This window comes from Rhincodon typus, chromosome 9, assembly GCF_021869965.1.
Source record: "Rhincodon typus isolate 14 chromosome 9, sRhiTyp1.1, whole genome shotgun sequence".
NCBI lineage: Eukaryota > Metazoa > Chordata > Chondrichthyes > Orectolobiformes > Rhincodontidae > Rhincodon > Rhincodon typus.
Genome location: NC_063340.1, coordinates 24,118,296 through 24,142,499, shown reverse-complemented (window position 1 = coordinate 24,142,499; position 24,204 = coordinate 24,118,296). Strand labels below are relative to the sequence as shown.

At 39.8% G+C, this 24,204-nt stretch overlaps 1 protein-coding gene across 2 annotated transcripts in view; it reads right to left on the bottom strand.

Moving 5' to 3' along the window:
- The window catches only part of plg (plasminogen), a 136,924-nt gene that overhangs the window by 59,325 nt on the left and 53,395 nt on the right, over positions 1-24,204 (bottom strand). For both annotated transcript variants that reach the window (XM_048601014.1, XM_048601015.1), the window contains exons 4-7: positions 22,449-22,563; positions 16,370-16,509; positions 12,169-12,289; positions 2,993-3,111 (exon numbers count right to left, since the gene is read on the bottom strand). In XM_048601014.1, coding sequence (XP_048456971.1) covers positions 2,993-3,111; positions 12,169-12,289; positions 16,370-16,509; positions 22,449-22,563 — 495 coding nt within the window. The remainder of the gene's footprint in view (positions 1-2,992; positions 3,112-12,168; positions 12,290-16,369; positions 16,510-22,448; positions 22,564-24,204) is intronic.

The window sequence follows — 24,204 nt, the reverse complement described above, 5'->3', positions numbered from 1 at the left end:
CTAGCCACGCCCTTGGTATACAGCTGTCTTTCTCTGCAAGCTTCCACTGGTTTGTAAGAGATTAAAAGTGACTGTATCACTTGGAAAATGTCTCTGATTTTCAATAGAAAACTTGCAACTCACAGTAACTGCTATAGGAAAAGTAATTGGCTTTCTTCAAATTTAAGCCGAGTACTTTTCACTGCAGACAACTGCCTGGATAGTATTTGGTTCAACAGAGAATTGTATGCAGCTTTGGCAAAGGAAGTAACAACGCAGGCAGCTGTTTAATGGTCAGGCATGCCTATAGCTGATAATCCTCTACATAATATAAAATCAGAGAATGCTGGAGAAACCTAACTGTCTGGCAACATCGGTGGATAGAGAAACAGACTCAATGTTTCAAGTCCATTATGACAGTTCTTCAGAATTTAAATGTTGCCAGACATGTGTTTTTTCAATGCTTTCTGTTTTTATTTCAGATCTCCAGCATTTGTACAAAATTTGGTTTTATTTAAGTTAATTCTATATGCTTTCTCAACAGCCAAAGAACTCAACCTGCCACTTTCAAAGACTTCAGTATGTGTATACTCATTGCAATTGTACTATTCGGTTAATATTATTTTTTCTTATCCTTATTGTGACATTGCATCACTTTGTACATTTATGCATTAAATTTAAATCTGCCATGTGTCTGCCCATTTCCCCAATGTCCTCTTGAAGTTAGTTATTCTCCTTAATGTTTCAGATTCTTGTGTCATCCTAAACCTTTGAAATTATACCGTTGGTCCCCAAATTGAGGTAATAAATATATATATATATATCAAAGAGTAATGATCCTAATACTGACCCCTGAAGTATACCACTGCAAACCTCCCTCTGATCTGAAAAACAACTGCCACTAATCCTCTGCTTTCTTCTCATAAGCCAATTTCATACCCATCCTGCCATGCTTCCTTTAACCCTATGGGTTTCAATCTACTTAACACTTTATTATGTGGCACTTAATCATAGTCACAGAGTCATAGATTCATAAAGCATTGAAACAGATCCTTTGATCCAACTCATTCACTCTGACCAGACATCCCAATCTGACCTAGTCCCCTTTGTCAGCATTTGGCCCAATTTCCTCGAAACCCTTCCTATTCATGCGTCCATCCAGATGCCTTTTCAATATTGACACCACCACATCCTCAGGCCTACATGCACCACCCTCTGCATGAAAAATTACCCCTCAGATCTTTTTTAAATCTATCCCCTCTCACCTTATACTTATGCCCTCTAGTTTTGGAGTCCCCCACCAAAGGAAAAAGACCTTGGCTATTCACCCTATCCATGCCCCTCATGATTTTATAAACCTCAATAAGGTTGCCTCTCAGCCTCCAACACTCCAGGGAAAAAAGCCCCAGCCTATTTGGCCTCCCCCTATAAAATTCAAACCCTCCAGTCCCAGCAACATTCTTGTAAATCTTTTCTGCTCCCTCTCAAATTTAACCACATCCTTCCTAAAGATGGGCAATCACTAAATGCCATTTGGAAACAATATCAGCTCTGTCTGTTACCTTGGGAAAAAATTCATTCATGTTCATCCAATATGAATTTCACTTAACAAAGTCATACATGCTTAGATCTTATAATCCATATATTTTCCAAATGACAGTTAATTTTATCTCAGATTAGTGTCTCCAAAACATTCCCCACCATTGTCATTAGACTGGCTGGTCTGTATATACATGGTTCTTCCTCTCCTCTTTGGAGAGGATGAAAGGGAAATTAACTTTGTTTTGTAACTCCAAATGCTTCTTAACTGTAAGTAGGGGACGTGTGATGATTGGAATACCTGCTGGGAACAAAGAGCAGAGTGGGTGCAGACTGCAAGAGCAGATGCTTTTAGGCAGTTTCTCCATCCATTGTCTTTGAGTGGAAAGTGACATACAGCATGGGGAAACAATTTTAAAACCGGGGCATAAGTCAGGATTTACTGCTGATCTGAGCTAGAACAAGTGGTAGGTCACTAATTTGCTTCATTTGGTCAAGAGAGACTGAAATAAGCTAAGCTATGTGTTGTCCTGACCACCAACCACTGATCCCAACTGAAATATTAATTGAAGTCTTGGGTGCAGTCAGCAATTGCCAAGAATCGCATAGAAGTAAGATTTCTCAGCGGGCAGATTCCCAGCAAGAGGATCAAGATTTTTGGTAGAGTAAAGGAGAGGAGAATGTTGGTGGTACTGAACTCCAGTATCAGTTTTGGCTCAAGGATGATACTCTCACTTCTGAGTCAGATGTTTGAAGGAATACCCAATCTAGAGACTTGAGCTCCAAATCTAGGCTGACATAAAGTGAGTAATGAGGGAGTGCTGCACTATGAGATGGTTTCCCTTTTTCAAAAGTGATGTTAAATCACACTAGAGTTCTGTTCTGGTGGACCCTTCAGTCAACACCAGTGAAACAGTTTAATGGCTCATTCATCTTATTTGTGTTTTTTTCTCTCCTGGGATTTGGGTGTGGCTCGCTAGATATTTTTAATCAATCTGTTAAGCAATGTTATTACATACCTCTGGAGCAGGGTGGGACTTGTGCCTGGGCCTCCCGGCCCAGAGGTAGGGATACTGCTACTGTGCCACAAGAACCGTGAAGTCAGTAATTGATCATTACTGGAGCATGATTTTGGAGCAGAGAGGAGGTAAGGGTTGGAAAGTTTTAACCAGGTGATGTCCATGTCTTTTTTCATACTGTTCACCTGCCTAGAGCTATCTTGGACTTTTGAAAATATTAACATAGAATGCTGCATGGACATTTGAGAAGTCTGAGGTTTAATATCTCATCTGACAGTACCTCCAAAAGCATGTTGTTCAAGGTCTGAGTGTAACATATTTAAAGTTAACAAAAGGTGATTTCCACACATTAGATTGATTCAGTCAAGTACCAGTTCCTAAAAGTGAAAAAGCTTTGTGCTCAACTCATTGTTTGAACAGACCCTAATGGAATGTGAAGAAACTGAGAAACTTACCACAACGTGGAACATTGCAGAACGCCCATCGCTTTTGGATGTCAGTTGTAAAACACCACGGCCTGGGCTCTCCATCAGGATTCCGACAGTAGTTCTCCTCAAGATATTTATCTGGAAAACTGAAGGTCATTAGTTTTACTTTGGGCTCGAGATTTTGATAGTAAATAGTGATGTGTCTGTAAGTCTTCCAAGATGTACTCAGGAGAATGCTGTTTACAGAAACGTGTTTATTTTCCAATATTGCTTAGGTACAACAACCACATTTTGGATTGTGCAGGCCATTTTGTGTAGTAAGGGTGTTTCATAAGTGCATCATCAGAAAAGAATCAACATCTAGCCACAAAGAAATGCAATATTAGGTTACATGGTCAAAAGCTTGGTCAAATTGATAGTTTTAAAGGAGGACAGAAGAGGAATTATAGGCAGAGGGTTTTTAAGATGAAAGATTTGAATCTAGGCAAGTGAAGGCATAGCTATTAAAGAATGATGAAATTAGTGTGCAAGAGACCAGAATTTCTTCATTTGAAAGACATTCATAGCTATTTTAGTTTAAGGTTCCCCCACAGGGATTGAAACAAAATCTTGACATACATGCATTTTTCTCTCAAAATTCTAATTTTGAAATGAGAATATGATGAGGGCTCTTTAACAGTAGACTACAATAACTTAGATTGATGCACACGATGTGGAGGTGCCAGTGTTGGACTGGGGTGGACAAGGTCAGAAATCACACGACACCGGGTTATAGTCCAACAGGTTTATTTGAAAACACAAGCTTTCAGAGCCTCACCCCTTCTTCAGGTGTTAGTGAGAGAGGTAGTATCAGACACAGAACTTATAAGTAAAAGATCAAAGGTTCACACCATTGATGAAGATGTACTAAACAAACCTAAGATGCTGTTAAATCTTTAATCAGTTTGAAGGTTTTAATTGATTAACGTGTATATGTAAATCCCTGAATTCCTTTCAAGTCATGGTCCTGAGAGAAGTAAAGGTTTTATCAGTGTAAAGGAGAGGTGACATTTTAGGTCAGATAATGCATGTTAGGTGTGAGATCTTGTCTAGATTCTGTTTGTGGTTTATTTGGAGTCAGTCTGGTTTTATTTATAAAGTAGGAATTTATGAAATACCATATTGACTGACTGTCTATAAATTGTGTGCTTTTTGAACAAAATACAATGTATCTGCAAATACAAATTCACCCCATAGATTCACGTGTGTGTGTGTGTGTGTGTCCGTGTTTGTGTGTGTGTGTGTCCGTGTTTGTGTGTGTGTATCCGTGTTTGTGTGTGTGTATGTGTGTGTGTGTGCGCGTGCATGTGTGTGCGTGTGTGTGTGTGCATGCATGTGTGGGAGACATTGTGTGTGTGTGTGTGTGTGTGTGTGTGTGTGTGTGTGTGTGTGTGTGTGTGTGTGAGAGAGAGAGGGACAGAGTGAGAGGGGTGAGAGTGTGTGTGTGAGTGAGGGAGGAGAGAGAGTGTGTGTGTATGTGAAGGGGGGACGACTGCAAGGAAGTGTACCGAGAGCTGAACAACCAGGAACACTACAGATGACCTGCCGCTCTGACAAAAGAACACACCTGTCAACTGGACAGACTGGTCAAGACTTTTGATCCAGTCCTTCAGAGCACCCTACTCCCTCTTATCCCACGTACTTCCCGCATAGGAGGCTTCTATTGCCTTCCAAAGATACACAAAGCCAACACAGCTGGACGTCCCATCATATCAAGCTATGAGATGCTGTGTGAGAACCTCTCTGGCTTTGTCGAGGGCATCTTAAAACCCATTGTACAGGAGGCCCCCAGCTTCTGTCGCAACACTACAGATTTCTTTCAGAAACTCAGCACCCACGGACCAGTCGAGCGAGGAAAATTCCTCGTCACAGTGGACGTTTCAGCACTCTACACCAGTATCCCCCACGACGATGACATTGTCTCAGTGGCCTCGATAATCAATACCACCAACTGCCAATTTCCAGGCACCATCCTACAACTCATCCATTTCATCCTTGCCACAACATCTTCACCTTCGACAACCAGTTCTTCATCCAGACACATGGAACAGCCATGGAGTTCAGATTTGCTCCCCAGCATGCCCAACATTTTCATATACAGGTTCAAAGAAGACTTCTTTGCTGCATTAGAACCTCCAACCAATGCTATACACCAGATACACTGATGACATTTTCTTCCTTTGGACTCATGGCGAGGAATCACTGAAACAGCTGCAGAGTGACATCGACAAATTTCATCCCACCATCAGACTCACCATGGACTACTCTTTAGAATCAGTCTCATTCTTGGACACCTACATCTCCATCAGGGACAGAAACCTCAGTACATCACTTTAACACAAGACCACAGATACCCTCATGATGCTGCACTTCTCTAGCTTTCACCCGAAACATATTAAAACAGCTATCCCCTACAGACAACCCCTACACATACACAGAATCTGTTCGGATGAAGAGGAAGAGGAACAAGACATACACCTGAAGATGTTGAAGGACGCTCTGATAGGAACAGGATATGATGCTCAACTCATTGATCACCAGTTCCAACAGGCCACAGTGAAAAACCATAATGACCTTCTCAAAAGACAGACACAGGATATGTCCAATAGGGTGCCCTTCGTCGTCCAGTACTTCCCAGGAGCAGAGAAACTACGCCATTTTCTTCGCAGCCTTCAACACATTATCGATGACAATGAACACTTTGCCAAGATCTTCCCCAGGCATCCACTTCTCACCTTCAAACACCCGCAAACCTTAAACTGACCGTTGTTCATAGCAACCTACCCAGCCTTCAGGACAACATCAACCACAACACTATACAACCCTGTCATGGCCACCTCTGCAAGACATGTCAGATCTTTGACGTGAAACTACCATCACACGTGGGAACACCACGCACCATGTACACGGCAGATACTCATGTGACTCGGCCAATGTTGTCTATATCACACGCTGCAGGCAAGGATACCCCGAGGCATGATATATTGGCGAAACCATGCACACACTATGACAACGGATGAATGCACACCGCACAACAATTGCCAGACAGGAATGTTCCCTCCCTGTGGAGGAGCACTTCAGCAGTCAAGGACATTCGGCTTTGGAAACTCAGGTAAACATCCTGCAAGGCGGACTTCAGGATACACAACAACGCAGAATCGCCGAACAAAGGCTGATGGCCAAGTTCAGTACCCATGAGGATGGCCTCAACAGGGATCTTGGGGATCATGTTGAGTTAGACAAAAGGGTCTGTTTCCATGCTGTATGACTCTGACTGTAACGTCTCACCACAGGTGACCCCACTATATTGTACATTCTCACACACTCTCACACACACACACACACACGCACACACGCACACACACACACACACACACACACACATACACACACACACACACACTCCCCCCGCTCCCACGCATGCACACACTCTACCCCCACCTCATGCAAGCACACTTTCTCTCCCCGCCTCACTCACACACAATCTCTCTCCTCCCCTCACACGCACACTCTCTCTCCCCCACTCAGACAGGCAGTCAATATGGTGTTTTATAAATTCCTGCTTTAGAAAGAAAACTAGTCTGATTCCAAACTAAAACACAAGCAGATTCCAAACAAGGTCTCACACCTAACATGCATTGTGTGACCTAAAGATTTAACAGCATCTTAGGTTTGTTTAGTACATCCTCATCAATGGTGTGAATCTTTGATCTTTTACTTGTAAATTATGCGTCTGATACTACCTCACTCACTAACACCTGAATAAGGATTGAGGGTCCGAAAGCTTGTGCTTTCAAATAAATATGTTGGACTATAAGCTGGTGTCATGTGATTTCTGACTTAGATCGATGCAGTTATTGGGAATGGGTCTGAGACAGTGAGCAATCAATGAAAGCATTTTCAACACCGCCACAACCCCCACCATTCCCCGTTCAACCATTTTGAATTATGGGAGGGGGCTTGGTGACACAGACACAAAAAATCTAGCATTGATGTGCTCCTCACATTCTTAATGTTGCTACAACATTCCCATTTCAGTTTTATTGCTACAAAAGGCCTACTCCAACCTGCTCCATTCTGATCCCACTATGATGGAAGTCCATGTCTACCTCGATTGCTAACAAACTGGTCTCCAGAAACATCCACGCACCTCACCCTTCCAACACAACCCAAGCAAATCATTTTTTACTTAAGGGACATCACTACTGTTTCTACTATTTCTACTTTTGTATGGTGGAAAAATATTTAATGGGATGTCTAGATTAACTATCCAGTCGGAGGCCTGATGAGTTAAATGGAGAAATTAGGTGCTTCCCATAGTAATTCTTAGGGACAGATTGATGAAATGTATTCCATATTCTGGGACGCATAGCCACAATGCACAACCATCCCTCAATTTGCATTTACGGAACTGGTGGCCACATCTAGTGTGTCTCAAACAGGTTTGGTGAGTCCACTGTTTTGACCAGGGGTTGCTCACTCATAAAAACAGCAAACTTGTGAATTAAAGTTACCTAAGCCCCAGCCACTGGCTTGGGCTGGCTCAAATCAGATCAGCTCAGAGGTATGACATTAAGTGAGAATTCCTTTTCAGAGGAAAAATAATGAGGTAATCCTGACGCGTCCTTGGAGTAAGCCTATAGTGGAAAGACACCGGCTTGTCAGACAAGCTAAGAAGCAAAAGGATAATACACCCACATTTCGGGAAGATAAGGATAAACAATAAAAATGAAGGATTTCAGCGTGCCAGCCGCAAAAAATCTGGAGATCAACCTTCATGAAATTGAGGATCCCGAGCTTGGAAGGGTGGAGATAACCCAGAGATTTGGGAGAAATCTCCTGGCCAATGTGAGTTTTTATTCTTGCACATTAGCCTTTATTTTGTTAACTGTTCAGGAGGGAATGTTATGGAAACCAGAGAGGGTGTGCTTAGTTTCTAGCCTTGTACAAATTGCATCCCTGCTATTAATCTTTCCCTAACCAAACAGTGTGAATTGTATGTCTGTTTTAATTAGACTAATAAAGTTGGTGATCAGTTGATACAGGTTTAACTTTTCCTCTTTGTGCCGAGTCAATAACTATTGTCGAGGGCGGTAACCAGGCGACAATTGTGTTTGAGCGGTTGAAATTAGGTGTCTTTGCTTTTGGGTGTGTGATAAAGTATTGGCTCTTTTATGTTGTCTTGCACAATTTTAAGCACTTTCTTGGTAGATGTTACAAATCGTTGAGAATGGAAGAGTCAGTGTTGTTCATGACTTTTTCCATCTTTCCATCTTATGATTCCACTTCAGGAACATTACAATGCATCTAAAGCACAAAAACAAACTATTTGACCCAGCTGCCCTGTACAAGACTTTATGCTCCAAGCCAACCTTTTCCAACTCTCTCTCGTCTAATCCCAGAAGGATAATATATCCTTCTATTTTTTTTCCTTCCTCATTTTATCTAGCTTCATCTTAAACATGTCGATGCTATTCACTTCAAGCACTCCTTGTGGTTGTGCATTGTTACCATTGTTTAGGTAAAGAAATTCACTCCTGAATTCCTGTTAGATTTATTACTAAATGTTTTATGACCTTTTGCTCTGGTGCACAGTGCAAATAGAAACATTTTGTCTCAATCTCTCCCAGTAAAATCCTTTAATAAATTTAAAGATATCTGTAGTGTAATCCCTCTGAAGTAAAGAAAGCCAGCCTATCTATCTTTTCCTGAGAGATATTACCTCTCTGTTCTAATTGTCATTCTTTGAATTTTGGTTGCACATTCTTCAGTGCCTCTATCCTTTCTTATAATATGGTGACCAGGACTTTCTCAGTATTTCAAGTGTAGCCTAAACAAGGCTTTATACAAGTTTAGCATAACTTCTCTGCTTTTCAATTTTGTCCATCTAGAACTGAACACTAGTACTTGGTTTCTTTTTTCCTGGCATGCATCACTACTTTACTGATTTGAGTGTCTGTACACTTGGCTAACATTGCAGCTGTTCTCTTACTTAGGCTTCTGCTTTCCAAAACATGCTCTCCAAAAACATGCTCTCCTTCTTGGCCCTTGCATAACCCAGCATGCTCAACTTACTATTTTGCAATTAATTTGATAATTATATGCCCTTTCTGCATGTTTGAATGTCTTCATGGTACTTATTTTACTGCTCCTTTGTATTAACCAAACAATTTGGTGTCGTCCAAAAATTTACAATTTATACTGACTCCCAATTCCATGTTCTTCATATAAATAGTGAACAACTGCAGCTTCAACCCGATCTTTATGGAAGACCACTATATTTTCCCAACCTGAATAGCTACTCTTAGCTTTGTTTCCCATTTTATAAGGAGAGTGCAAGTTCTTTCCACCCACAACTCCTCCATGAAAAGCTAAAGATGAGAACGAGGTAGGTATTATGATAAATAGAAGAAAGGAGATAGAAACATAGAAACATAGAAGATAGGAGCAGGAGGAGGCCATTAAGCCCTTCCAGCCTGCTCTGCCATTCACCACGATCATGACTGATCATCCAACTCAAAAACCTACTCCTGCTTTCTCCCCATAATCTTTGATCTCATTCACCCCAAGTGCTATGTTTAGCCGCCACTTGAATACATTCAATGTTTTGGCATCAACTGCATCCTGTGGTAATGAATTCCACAGGCTCACCCCTCTTTGGCTGAAGAAATGTCTCCTCATCTCCATCCTAAATGGTCTACCTCGAATCCTTAAACTGTGATCCCTGGTTCCGGATACACCCACTATTGGGAACATCCTCCCAGCATCTACCCTGTCTAGTCCTTTTAGGATTTTATAAGCCTCTATGAGATCCCCCCTCATTCATCTGAACTCCAGCAAAAACAATCCTAACCTAGTCAATCTCTCCTCAGACGTCAGTCCCATCATCCTGGAATCAGCCTAGTAAACATTCACTGCACTCCTTCGAGAGCAAGAGCATCCTTCCTCAGAAAGGAGACCAAAACTGCACATTATATTCTAGATGTGGCCTCACCAAGGCACTATATAACTACAATAACACATCCCTGCTCCTGTATTTGAAACCTCTCACAATGAAAACCAACATACCATTTGCCTTCTTTACCGCCTGCTGCACCTGCATGCTTACCTTCAGCGACTGGTGCACAAGGACACCCAGGTCCCGCTACACACTCCCCTCTCCCAATTTACAGCCATTCAGGTAGCAATCTGCCTTCTTGTTTTTGCTTATGAAGTGAATAATCTCACATTTATCCAAATTATACTGCATCTGCCATTGATTTGCCCACTCACCCAAGCTGTCCGGTTCATGCTGGAGAATCTCTGCATCCCCATCACAGTTCACACTCCCACCCAACTTGGTCTCATCTGCAAACATTGAGATGTTACATTTTGTTCCCTCATCCAAATCATTAATATATATTGTGAATAGCTGGGGTCCCAATACCAATCCCTGTGGCACCCCACTAGTTATTGCCTGCCAAATTGATAAGGACCCATTAATTCCTACTCTTTGTTTCCTCTCTACCGACCAGTTTTCTATCCTTCTCAATATACATCCCCCAATCCCATGTGCTTTAATCTTGCGCAATAATTTCTAATGTGGGATTTTGTCAAATGCTTTCTGAAAGTCCAAATATACCACATCGACTAGCTGCCCCTTGTCAACTCTACTAGTTATATCTTTGTAGAATTCCAACAGATTTGTCAAGTATGATTTCCCCTTCATAAATCCATGCTGACTCTGTCTGATCCTGCCACTGCTTTCTAAATACTCCGCTATAAAGCCCTTGATAACGGATTCGAGAACTTTCCACTGACACCAGTGTCAGGCTTACTGGTCTATAATTTCTTGTCTTTTTTTACCTCCCTTTTGAATATTAGGGTGACATCAGTATCCTCCAATCTGCAGGGACTGTTCCAAAGCCTACAGAATCCTAGTAGATGACCACCAATGTATCCATTATTTCTACAGCCACTTCCTTAAGTACTCTTGGATGTGCATTATCAGGCCCTGGGGATTTATCCACCTTCAATCCCATCAATTTTCCCAGCACCTTTTCTCTACTAATATTGATCTCCCTCAATTCTTCCCTCTCACTAAATCTTGCATTCTCCAACATTTCTGGTATCTGATTTGTGTGCTCTTTTGTGAAGACAGGACCAAAGTATGTATTCAGTTGCTCAGCCATTTCTTTTTCCCCTATTATACATTCCCTGGTTTCTGATATTAGGGGACCTACATTTGTCTTCACCAATCTCTTTCTCTTCATGTACCTATAGAAACTCTTAGTGTCAGTCTTTATGGTCCCTGCAAGATAACTTATGTACTGTATTTTCCCCATCTTAATCAATCCCTTGGTTCTTCTTTGCTGAAACTGCTCCTAATCCTCAGAGTTATTATTTTTCTTGGCCAATCTGTATGTTTCTTCCTTGGATCGGATACTATCTCTAATTTTGTTTGTAAGCCAGTTATTGACCCTCTTACCAATTTTGTTTTTGTGCCAGACAGGAATAAACAGTTGTTGCTGTTCCCCCATGCATTCCTTGAATGCTTGCTATTGTCTATCCACTGTCATCCCATTAAGTAACTCTCCCTAATCTATCAAGGCCAACTCACGCTTCATATCTTCATAGTTTCCTTTATTAAGATTCAGTCTCCAAATCAACTACCTTACTCTCCATCTTTAGAGAAAAAAGCCAAATAAAGAAAAAGAGAGTCAGAGTGCAAACTAACTTAGGAGAGAAAAATGAAGTGAACAATTACCCAAAATGGGACAATTGAAGTTTTGATCTACAGGAAAGTTAAGGACAAAGAACCATTCAACAAAGTCAAGAGTTTCTATAGGTACGTGAAGGGAAGGAGATTGGTGAAGACAAATGTAGATCCCCTAATGACAGAAACCAGGGAATGTATAATAGGGGACAAAGAAATGGCTGCAAGAAGATAATCACAATTTTGTTAAATTACCCTCATGTTCCATAAATTCTCCACATTGTTCAACCCTTTCTCCCTCAAATTTCGACATTACCAGACTAATGATCAAAAGTTTAATATCAGAACCAAATTTCCCACGCAACAAGTATTTGTCTTTCGTTCGGATTCTGAGAAGGAATTTTACTCCAAATGATAAATAATTAAAGAGCAATGAAAGAAAATACAAATAGTGAATTGTCTTACTTACATGCTTGGATTGTATCCATGAAGATGAGGTGTTTGTGAATTCCAATGCTGACATGTGACACCGTCCACTGTTTGGGAAATTTTACCACGATAATCCTCGCCACTGCAGATCATGCACTCCTCTGTAATCATAACATCAAATAGCACATGGCATTACTGTTATGGAACAAAAAAAAAAGCAGAGTTGTGCAAAAACACAGCAGAATAAAGAGAACCAATTATTTACTCAATCTGGAAGTTTGCATTAACCCAGTGCCATTGATGGGAGAACAAATCTCTCGATTTTATTTTGGGGAATATCAGTCCAAAGTATCACAGAGTAAACTGGTTCTCATTGCAGTAAGGGGAATGCTTAAAGTTCTTTTACAAACAAAAGAAAATTGGGCAGTTCAGCAGAATGAACAAAGCCAACAACAATTAGATCATGGAAGCTACGGATCTCAATTCAATTTATCTATTTGATACCAGAACTGATATTAGCACAATTTGCTGATATCAGTTTGTACATTTGAATTAATCCAGTGTCCAAAGCTATTTTGCAGAAGAGAGTTTCAGATTTCCACTACACTTATGTGTAACCTGAAATTATCCTGGAATGGCCTCGCTCTAATTTTAAAGTTACGTCTCTTGTTCTGTTCAACTACCTCAACTTTGAATGTAACCCAAACCAAGATTTGCTATTTTGTGGTGATATTAAGACCAAATGATGGAACTATGCATGTTGATACAATGAAGTTTGTTATCATGGACAATGGAAGGAATAAAGGTTTGCAGTTGATTTTTTTCATGGAAATGATGTCCATTTAAAAATTTCAGTTTTGACTTGCTGGTGTGAAGGGCTGTTGAGAAATAGTACTCACATTCTGATCTAAAATGCAAGCTTTGTTGCTGTAAATTATTCTTTAAAATGATAAGCAGAGTAGTATTTATTTCAAGAGTTCTCACATATCTTGACCGTAAATACACCTCTCAATGCTGACAGCCCCTACGATAAATTGGAGTCAGGTTAATTCCCTGCTCCTACCTGTCAGAGGATAGGGCTTAACACAGAGCCATAGGCCTCAATACATTCCGTTGGTGGAACCTGATGCCGGGATTCATGTCTCCAGAGATAGTAGGAACTTCCGATGCTGGAGAGTCTGAGATAACGAGGTGTAGAGCTGGATGAACACAGCAGGCCAAACAGCATCAGAGGAGCAGGAAAGCTGACGTTTCAGATCTAGACCCTTCTTCAGAAAACTTCTTCATGTCTCCAGTCCTGTTATGTGGAACTGTTAAAGCCCCAGGATAAATGTTGTGGCAGTGACTCTGCATGCATCAATCCTGTCCTCACTTAGTTCTTTGCAGGAATAAACATTTTGGAACCCCAATATTTCTATGGAGTCAGGCCTGTTTTGAGAGGAGACATGGCTCATAACATCTCAGAATATAGAGAAAGCTAGTCTGGAGCCAGAAGTCTTTTGGCAGGTAAATTCAAAACACGTGGACAAATTCATATGTTATTATGTGATCAGCTAGATAACCTTTTAATACAGTGATTAATAATAGAGCTTTGATTTGAAAAGTTAAATGATTCTTAATTCTAGATTTTTATGGGATTCCACCATCTGCCATGGCAGGATTCAAACCCAGGTCCCCAGAACATTACCTGGATTTCTGCATTAACCATCCAGCAATTATACCACGAGGCCATTGCCTCCTTGCACCTTATCACACACCTTTTCAATTGTTCTACCCACAGGAATAATCATAGTGCATGGTGCTTATGGCTTCCCTCAGTATTAGCTCTTTTGAATCCATATATATCTTCCCCATTATTTTTCTTCTTTATTAAGATTATATATTCGCGTATATAATTACATTTACCACTGGCCCATCTCTTCCTAAGACTGACTTCACAAATTCAAGCAATATAAAGTTTTCACTATTCTGCTAACATGCTGTCATTGAACTTGGAAGACCATCTTTGATTTCCCTCCTGCTAATCTGAAAACTGCAGATCCTGTGAACTGGACGACATTTAATCTTTTAGAACTCCTTTATGGAGGACATCTGCCCTGCTGAAAGAGACAATTTACTGCTTCAAGTTTCATGGAGAGTTTCTCATTTTGATGCTTAGTGGGATCCCTCACCTCTCATCTGTTGTCTCTCTTACCAGATTCACCTCATTTACTACCAATCTATTTGAATGCCACCCTTCTCAGTAAATTCCCCAATCTACCACTTGTTATACCCAGTACAACTTGCCACTGCTGCAATATCACAAAATGGACCAGAATCCCTGGCACCGACGCCCTATTTACAAGGATGTTGTGCTCCCGGACAAACATGGTCAATCTGGAGCTGCCCTCCATGGTACCTGACATTTTCCCTGAATATGGCAGGCAGGTGGAAGTTGGTGCTTTGTTTTGTGAGCAGAGATCTGTAGGCCCTGATAGATAGAGTGCTGCAGACCTGGGATATCCTCTTCCCCTAGGCCTGCAGAAAATGCCAAGGCACCAGACTGAGCCAGCCTGATCCAAATTGCCTTCCAGGTCAGTGCATTCTCAGCTGTCTGAAGGAACAAAGAGCAATCTAGGAAGAAGGCCAATGACATGCTGCCAGCATAAATGCTACAATCCTCTCTTCAATACCTCACACTTACTCCATATTTGCTGCTGAACCTATCTCCTACCAAGGCCCATGTTCTACCACTCTCACTGTTGACTGCAACATCTTTCCTCACTCACTATGATCTACCCTCAACTCCTGACACCCACTAAACCTATATGCCTTCTGCACTGCCCACTCACTCATCCAGGACTTCTCCCCACCTTCATCAAAATTACAGCTGTGTCACCACTTTCATCTCCCTTATTCCCTGCCTCTCTCTCCTTCCAGCTCAGAAACAGCCCACACCCTATAAACATATCTTCCACAGACTGATGAAGTCACAGTCAGTATAGTTCCATGCAAATGCACAAAGTTGGAATATTTTAACTAGGCAGTATCTATTCTTTCACAAATTTCAATCTCAGATTTAAATTTAGCAATTTACACAAGGTTCAGTAATAGCATCCATTACCTTTTTCTCCACTCAGCTCCTGTACTTGCTCAGCTTTAAGCTAGAAATTTTTCACTAATTCACAACAAATTAACTATCTTAGAGATTTCAAATTTTCCTAGCTCCCAGTTAATTTTACTTTGCAGAGTTAACATTTTGGGTCGAGTGACCCTTCCTCAGACCCCCCATTCTGAGGAAGGGTCACTTGATCCAAAACATTAACTCCAATTTCTCTCTGCAGATGCTGCCAGACCTGCTGAGCTTTTCCATCAATTTCTGTTTCTGAAACTTAATTTTGCTGTACGTTTTGTGATTTTCTTTTTAGTTTTTCTGTATAGTAAACTTCTGTTAAAGATAAATCTGCAGTGTCATATGTGCATGTCTGAGTGACTAATCACCACATTAATGAATTAAACAAAACAAAAATAAATGTATGATCTAGCAGGCTAAGTTGAAGTCTGGCATCTGACTTATCTTGTAGTATCAGCCTAGATCATAATATCAAAACTACGATATGGAAACATCTTCACCATACAGTGTGCGCCAGATGATGAAGGCATCTTACCAATACCTCAAAGGCCAGTTAAGAAGGTTCAATAAATGTTGGTGGTTTTACCAAACATGGAAACATTTCCAAGAACATATACAGGACATTCAGCCCAACTGGTCTAACCCAGTGGTTATACTCGATACAAACCAACTCTTCCTCCACCCTTCATTCATCTAATTCTTTCAATATATTCTTCAATTCCTTTCATAACAAAATGCTTAGCTAGCTTCCCCTTAAAGCATCAATTTATGGGCAAAGGGGTTTTCCTGAAATTATTGAGTATATTGAAATTAATTTGCCAACTGCATGTATGTTTGCAAGTTTATTAATTTCTCCCTGTAACTTCATATTCTTTCTCAGTATTTACCACTCACAATTTGATGCCAGTTGCAAATTTGGAAATTGTACTCCTGATTTCCAAGTTCACATTGTTGACGGAAGGGGTAAACAACTGATGCGAATACAACATTGTTTCCAGACTTTCAACAGTTCTGAGTTGCTTTAATCCTATGCTGTGTTTTCTGTAGGCTAGGCAGTTTGCTATTCTTTCTTTTGTCATCGCTGAACCTTCAGACATTCATTCAACTGTTGAACTCCACACAACAATACCTTCGCAATTTTGTATCTGACAGTATTCCCAGCGTTTGTTCACATCTTGAGTGTAGCACCAGGGCCCTGTGGAATCATTGTCAGGATTTCTGCAATAGTTTTCTTCCAGGTCAGCATGTGGGCTATTTTCTGGGGTGTATCTATTTGAAAAGAAACAGAGTCACTTTAAAAATGTGTTCATTTGAAGGCAATATGTATTTGGCAATAGACAATTGGAGCATTGCAAATGTGAACACAATGCAGTCAAGATCTTGCACATTTATATAGTGCATTTCAGGACTTTAGAATGTGCCAAAGTGTTTCACAGCCTGCAAGGTACTTTTGGAATTGTGGTCACAATTGCAATATAGGAAACAGGCACTAATTTTCATACAATAATCTCCTACAAACAGGAATGAAGTAAAAGTACAGATAATCTGTTTTAAACATTGGTTGAGGGATAAGCTTTGGACAGGACAATGGAAGAATTTCCCATTGTTTTTTCCAATAATACCATTTGAACTTTTACATCTACTTGTGAATGTACATAGTGCCTTAATTTAGATTTTTCTTCCCCAAAAGAAAGTATTTTGCCAAGTATCTTAGAAAGCATTTATTCAGTTCTGCACTGGGTTATTATCCTGGATTATGTGATCAAGTTGCTGAGGAAGGTGAAGTCACAAATCTTTGGGAAACAGTGCTACCACAGAACAAAGTTTGATACTTCACAACGTTAGGATATAAATATTCCTGTGAAATTAACTCATCCCACTACATTAAAATGATGTTAACCTACACACTTTGAAAGCACCATGCTTTCAATCTCACTTTGACACTATATTGCATAATTTCATCCCTTTTTTAATTTATCTCTTTGCAAGTATGACAGCACTCTTTGGACCATTTAGATTTATTGGCTTTGGAGGATCTGAAATTCAAATTTACTGAGTCTCAACTACAGACTGAAGTGCATCGAGCTAAGGTGATTTGTTAACCAGACCCCTTGTCCTGGATTGAGTCGAGCGTTGAATTCTGTGCCAGAGAATTTGGTGATGAAGAACAGGTTTCCAGAATATCCTGCAGAATTTAGCTGTAATGTTCCTGCATTTTTTATCCATCCACTGGATACCCACACACAAGCAGCCTGATTCACAACCTAGAGCAGTTAGATTTAGTGGAAAAGTGAGAGAAATCTTAGGGAGATTCCTGAAAAAAAGATGGACACTGGACCATCTGTTTGAAAACAGTATAATCTGGTATAAAACTAGCATGAATAGACACCCTAAGTCATAGAGATCTGGTGGTAAATGGAGATCAATAGGGGCAGGAAAGAACCAAACTCTGGTCTTGGAGAGTAGGAGTGCTTGGGTGGACTGATGTGACTAGGGATCTGGGTGGAGCAGAGAGATCCCTGGGAGAGTGTGTTTATTGGTTGATTTGTTATGTGTCCGGAGGATACCTTCCAGTTACTCCCGAAGGTTGCAAAAACATTCACCTTGTGGGTTCTTTCTTTCTTGTTTTTCTGCAAGGTCTGGTAAACTCAGCCAAAACAAATTTTGAATGAACTGTCTGTTAAAATGAAGGCAGCCAACATCATTATAATATTTAAATGATCGATCTGCTTCCAGTGAGTGCATTATAAGCCTATCCATTGCCCCACCTCCATTAAATCTGCAGTGTAACACTTTGAGATAAATTAACTTCCTGTTCCAGATGTAGTCGTAATCTGCAACATGACCCCAAAACACCTGCTTTTGGGAGATATAATTCAGTCCTTTGTAATTGACAGCTAAAACACATTAGTTTATTCACTCATTTGACATGTGGGGAGGATCATGAATGCCCGAATGTTTGACTTTGAACTATGGACCAGGTACATCCATGAACAAAACATCGTATTTCTGTTAGACTGTAAAGGAATTGGTAGAGACGGATGAGATAAGCTACTATTTCAATAAGACTTTCTCAACCTCCATACCAGACACAGAGAGTTATGTCCTCCTTCTGTTCTATCTAAGAATTGGATGAATAAATTTCGAAGAATCATCAGAAGCTAAAACCCCTGCTCCAAGACTGTAGTATTCAGTTCTTTAGTGACAGATTGAATATATAAATTCACTCTTCACCGTCTGCTGTAACTCAAACCATATGTGTGTGGATGCAGAGTGAAACAGACACTAAGCTGAAATGAGACAGTAAGTATAAGAGCATGACCTTTTTTTAAAACACAGTAAATAAAGTTCATCTATAAACAAAGCAACTGAGGTGCCATCTCTGCACAGCTCAAGGAGAAAAAACATATAATAAGCATGTCTTATCCTTCTGTTGCAACCTTTCTATGCTCCTTATCAACATAAAACAAAGGATCTAATCATTGCTGTTTGCGGTTGCCTGTTGGCTGGTGTGTTTCCTTATCAATACAGGAACCAGATTTCAAAAGTTTTGCATTAGCTCTAATTCTGAGAACACAGAAGGTGTTGTACAAATGCAAGTTTTTATTCTTTCATTAATTAGCTCTATACATTCTCAGTTATGACAGCAGTGCCATATTGAGGGCATCATGATGCTTTTAAAGTTGCAACTGTAACATGTCTATCTATAGTGTCGAGCAGAAGATTTATTTTTTGTTGTTATCCCTTGTATACAGTACATGCACTTTAATTTCAGGGCTCCATCAATGAGGTAAGTAAATGTGTTCAATAGAAATCATAGAACTATGCTGCCCAAAACCAGGGGTCACAGTTTAAGGGTACAGGGTAAGCCATTCAGGATTGAGATGAGGAGAAAGTTCTTCAACTTGAGAGTGGTGAACCTGGAGAAATTTTTGCAACAGAAAGCAATTGAGTGCAAAATTGGAAAATTGTAATCTAGTCAAGCAGAGCCAGCATGGCTTCATGAAAGGGAAATTGTATTTGACTAATTTATTAGAGTTTTTTGAGGAAGTCTCAAACACAGTGGATAAAGGGGAACCAGTAGGTGTGTTGTATTTGGACTTCCAGAAGGCATTCAATACAGAAGTAGGTGGAAAGGCAAGTTGCAAAGAGGATATTGATCGGTTAAGTAAGTGGCTAAATGGAGTATAATGTGGGAAAATGTGAAGTTATTCATTTTGGAAGGGAAAACAAAAGAACAGTGTATTATTTAAATAGAGAAAAGCTGCAGAAATCTGCAACACAAAGAGATTTGGGGGTACTTGCGCATAAACCACAAAGCTAGCACACAGTTGCTGCAGGTAGTCAAGAAGGAATGTTGGCCCTTATTTCAAAGGGGGTTGTAGTATAAGAGCAGGGAAGTCTGCAACTGTGCAATGTGTTGGTGAGTGTTGGAGTGCTGTGAGCAGTTTTCGTACCTTTATTTACGGAAAGATATTGTCTAATTGGAGGCAGTTCAGAGAAGATTCACTTGGATGATCTTCGGTATTTATCTTATTATCTTATGAGCAAAGGCTAAACATATTGGAACACTACTCACTGGAGTTTAGAAGAATGAGAGGCAATCTCATTGAAAAATGTAGGATTCTTAAGGGGCTTGACAGGGTAAATGCTGAGAGAATGTTTCTTCTCAGAGGAGAGTCCAGGACCAGAGGGCACAGTCTCAGAATAAAGGGGCACCAATTTAAGACTGAGATATGGAAAATTTCTTCTCTCAGACAGAGAGTGAAGTCCATGTGTAAATTTAAGGCTGAGATAGGTTTTTGATCAGTAGGGGAATCAAGGGCTACGGGAAAAGGCAGCCACATGGAAGTGAGGAGTGTTTGATCAGCCACGATCCCATTGAATGATGGAACAGATTCGAGGGGCTGAATAGCCTATTCCCGTTCTTAATTGTTATGGTATTATTGTGGCCAAAACATTGAATGTTTTTAATATGTTGTATATTGTCTTTAGGGCTAAAAGGGTCAAACTGTAAGCTCAAAAAGAGAACAGGAACAGGATACTGAGTTAGATGATCATGATCCGTCATGAGCATATTGAATGGTAACACAGGCTCGAAGGGCCAAGTGGCCTTCTTCTGCTCCTATTTTGTAATTTTCTATGAAGATTTGGTTCATCACACTAGTGTTGACTCTGAAAGAATTATGCAATTAGCCCCACTTTCCGCTCTTTTTTCCATAGCAAATGGAAACATTAGCTTTTGAGATGTATATCTAATTCTCTTTAGAAAATGAGTATTGAATTCATTCTCATCACCCTTTCATTTAGTGCTTCCCAGATTAAAGTAACTCGCTAAATAAAATTATGTGGGCTTATCTCCCCTCTGGTTCTCTGGTCATAAATCCTGTGTTTTCTGAACTTTCAACCAATGGTTGTTTTCTCTCTATTTATTCTATCAAAATCCTATTTGATCTCCCTTAATATTCTGTATTGTAAGGAACAAACCTACCTTCTCCAGATTGTCTACATAACCGACATTCCACACCTATAACCATTCCAGTAAATTTCCCCTTCACTCATTCCAAGCATAGCTAACCTTTCTAAAGCGTGATGCTCAGAATTGGATGTGAGAGCATTTATCATGAATCATGAAGATTAGCAATGCCCCTTCAATTGATTTTCTGTTTAGCTTATTATTTCTGAGTAATATTTTCCATCTGCTATGTATCAGGAAAGAATAATGCTTTTCCTAAGTTTTTTTTTGAAATGTAAAGTCAATGACAGGTAATAAAAATATATTAGAGTTGGGGTCATTTTATGGCATTATTTTGCCATTAAGGAAAGCCATTTCACCAAATACTGTACTTGCCTTGCCAAACGAAATATGGAGTGATTACTCCAAATGTCAAAAGGGCACCGTGTTCATGTGCAGAAACAGGTTGTGATGTGAGCTGACCATACCTGTACATCAGCACTTGTGGCTGTCACCTAAGGAGAAGCTGGGCAAGATACTGGGGACAAGATCGCTGGGGAAGCTGGGAATGAGGGGTCTGGGGAGACAGTGGAGGAGGCAAAATATCCCCTCCCTGGCAAAATAGTTATCTGCCACATTGCTACCCGGCCATCATCTACCACAGTGGAGGGCAACACACAGATGCAGTACCCAACAGTGCTAGGAGCATGATCAGTGAGAGTGCTTGGTGAAGGACAGTTGTTTGCTTGTCAGATTCACAATCGGTGAGTTTTTGACCAAGTGGAGGAAGCAGCTGGACTGGGCAGCTCCGGAAACAATTGTGTAGACTGCAAACCCCTAAAATAACTTTAAATAGGAAACATAAGTGACAATGCGAAAAGCTTCCATTTTGTTTGTTGCAGTGACATGGCACTGCAAACTTATGTTCTTGTACATAAATGGGCTCTGCACCACCTGGCGATAGTGTTCACAATAAACAAGGCCAACAAAGTTAGAGGAGCCTAACTAGATCCAGTAATTAATTTTGCTCTTTAAAATGGTTTGAAGTTAATTTGTAATAAGGAAGTTAATTAAAATAATTGTATTTCAGACAACATGAAAAGTTCTGAAGAAGGGTCACTGGATGTAAAATGTTAACTCTGATTTATCTCTGCGGTTGCTGCCAGACCTGCTGACTTTTTCCAGCAATTTCTGTTTTTATATATGAGTTAGGTTATAAAGTTTGATTGTTTATATATTTATTTAATTACATTTATATAATTGGGGCCTTAGGCTTGGGCTGGTACACAAATCTAAAAGAATGGTAATCTTGTCTGTAACTTTCTTGCATTATGTCTGTACAACAAAGGGCTAGTTCAGTAGAGTGTTCTTGTATTTTATAAAAAATGTAATAATAATGACTGTTTGGAATGTCATGAGTACACATTTATCAAAAAGCAACCTGCATCTGAATGAAGGCAAGTTCTGACTTTTTCAAAGTCCTTTCATTTGACCTCTTGAGCTCTTCTTTAAACATAATCTATTGGCTGTGGCCTATTGGCACACATTGGCCTGCTTTCAGTACTTTTGTAATTGTTTACACATGAAGAGAAATTATGTTAAATACAACATGAAGCCAATGAATTAAGTACAGCATACAATCAGACACAATCTGATTCAAATACATTTATCAATTATTTGCTATATTACTTAGTATTTTTTTTACATCCTGAAACAAGTTAGACACGTTTAATGAAGAAGATTAAAGACTGACTTTGGTTTGTGTGGTGTGTTGCTGTCCCATCTTTGACAGGTTCTCCCAGAAATGGTTTTTGTTGCTGTTCCTCTGTACTTGGCACCATTGCCTGACTTGCATTCCAAAAGGAAAGCTAAGGAAGAAGAAATGAAAGGAATTGGTGAATTGTGGAGCTGTTAAATAATGTTAGGCTTTGGAAACATTTGAAACAATAGAGGCTGCAAATTTGGCAAGATTTGGTAAATCAAAGAATAGAGACAAGGGAAGAGAGAAGGGTATTCACGTGGGAAATGAGAAATAAACCATGACAGGAATTGATAGACAGTACAAATCCAAGAGTAAATCAACAGATAAGGATAGAGGTTACTGTAATAATAAAAGGACAAAACATCCTGCATCTGAATTCACATAGCATTCAAAACAAAGCAAATGAACCAGTGGTGCATATAGAACCAAAGAAGTATAATCTGATAGCCCATCACAAACACATGGCTGCAGGATTACATAGTATGGACCTAAATATGAAAAAGTACATGTGTCACTTAGGAAGGACAAGAAGCTTGGAAAAATTGAAGGGGAAGTCCTGTTACTTAATCAGGGCGTTAGCACAACTGATTGGGATGGCCTATGTTCTTGAAACCAGTATGTAGAAATAACTCATAGAGTCATAGTTTTTACAACATGGAAAGAGGCCCTTTGGCTCATTGTGTCCACTCCAGTCATCAACCATCCAACTATCTTAATCCCACTTTCCAGTAGTCCAGATGAGAAGTTCATAGAATGCTTTTCAGATGGTTGCTTTGAACAGCACATTATAGACCCAACCAGACAGCAGGCTATATTAGACTTGGTATTGTGGAACAAAATAGGATTCATTAATCAACTCATCATGATGATACCACGAGATAGCAGTGACCATAACATGATTGAATTTTACATTTAGTTTGTGGGAAAAAAGAACAATTATGAAGATATAAACGGAGAGCTAAAGGAAGTGAATTCGCTAATTCAGTTAAAAGATAAATCAAAGGAGATGCAATGTCAGATATTTAAGAGGATGATATTTCAGAATACACAGAATAGTCAAAGAGAGATAAAAATTCCAAAGGGAGGATTCACCTTCCTTGGATAGCTAAAAAAATTAGCAATAGGATAAAGTTCAAAGAAAAAAATATACAATTGTGAAAAGATAGGTGGCAGTCAGAAGATTGATCAGAATGTATAAAAATAAAGATTGACTAAAATATTAATAAGAAGGGAAAATTAGAGTACAAGAGGAAGCTAGCAATATAACAAAAAAGGTAGTATAAAGATATTATTTAAAAAATTGTTAACAAAGTGAGTATTGGTCCTATGAAAATCACTCTGGTAAATTAGTAATGGAAAATAAGGAGATAGCAGAGGAATTGAACAGGAATTTTGTATCAGTCTTCACCATAGAGGGTACAAATCATTGTATGAGCCAATTAGAACTTGGAAGAGCTAACTAACATCACTAGAAAAGCTCTTCCATCTGGATATAAAGGACTTCCTGGAGGGTGCTCACCAATTTTTGGTAGTTGTGCCTAAGTGTATTACCACAAGGTTTCATAGAAGTAATATATACTTAATCTTAAAGTGAATTTGATGTCTCACATGAGGGAATCATGCATCTCAGATGTAATGTAACTAGCTATGAAGTTGCTTTTATTCATTGGTGGGACGTGGGCAGCGCTAGCTGACCAGCATTTATTACTCATCCCTGGCTGCACTTGAGAAGGTGGTGATGAGCTGC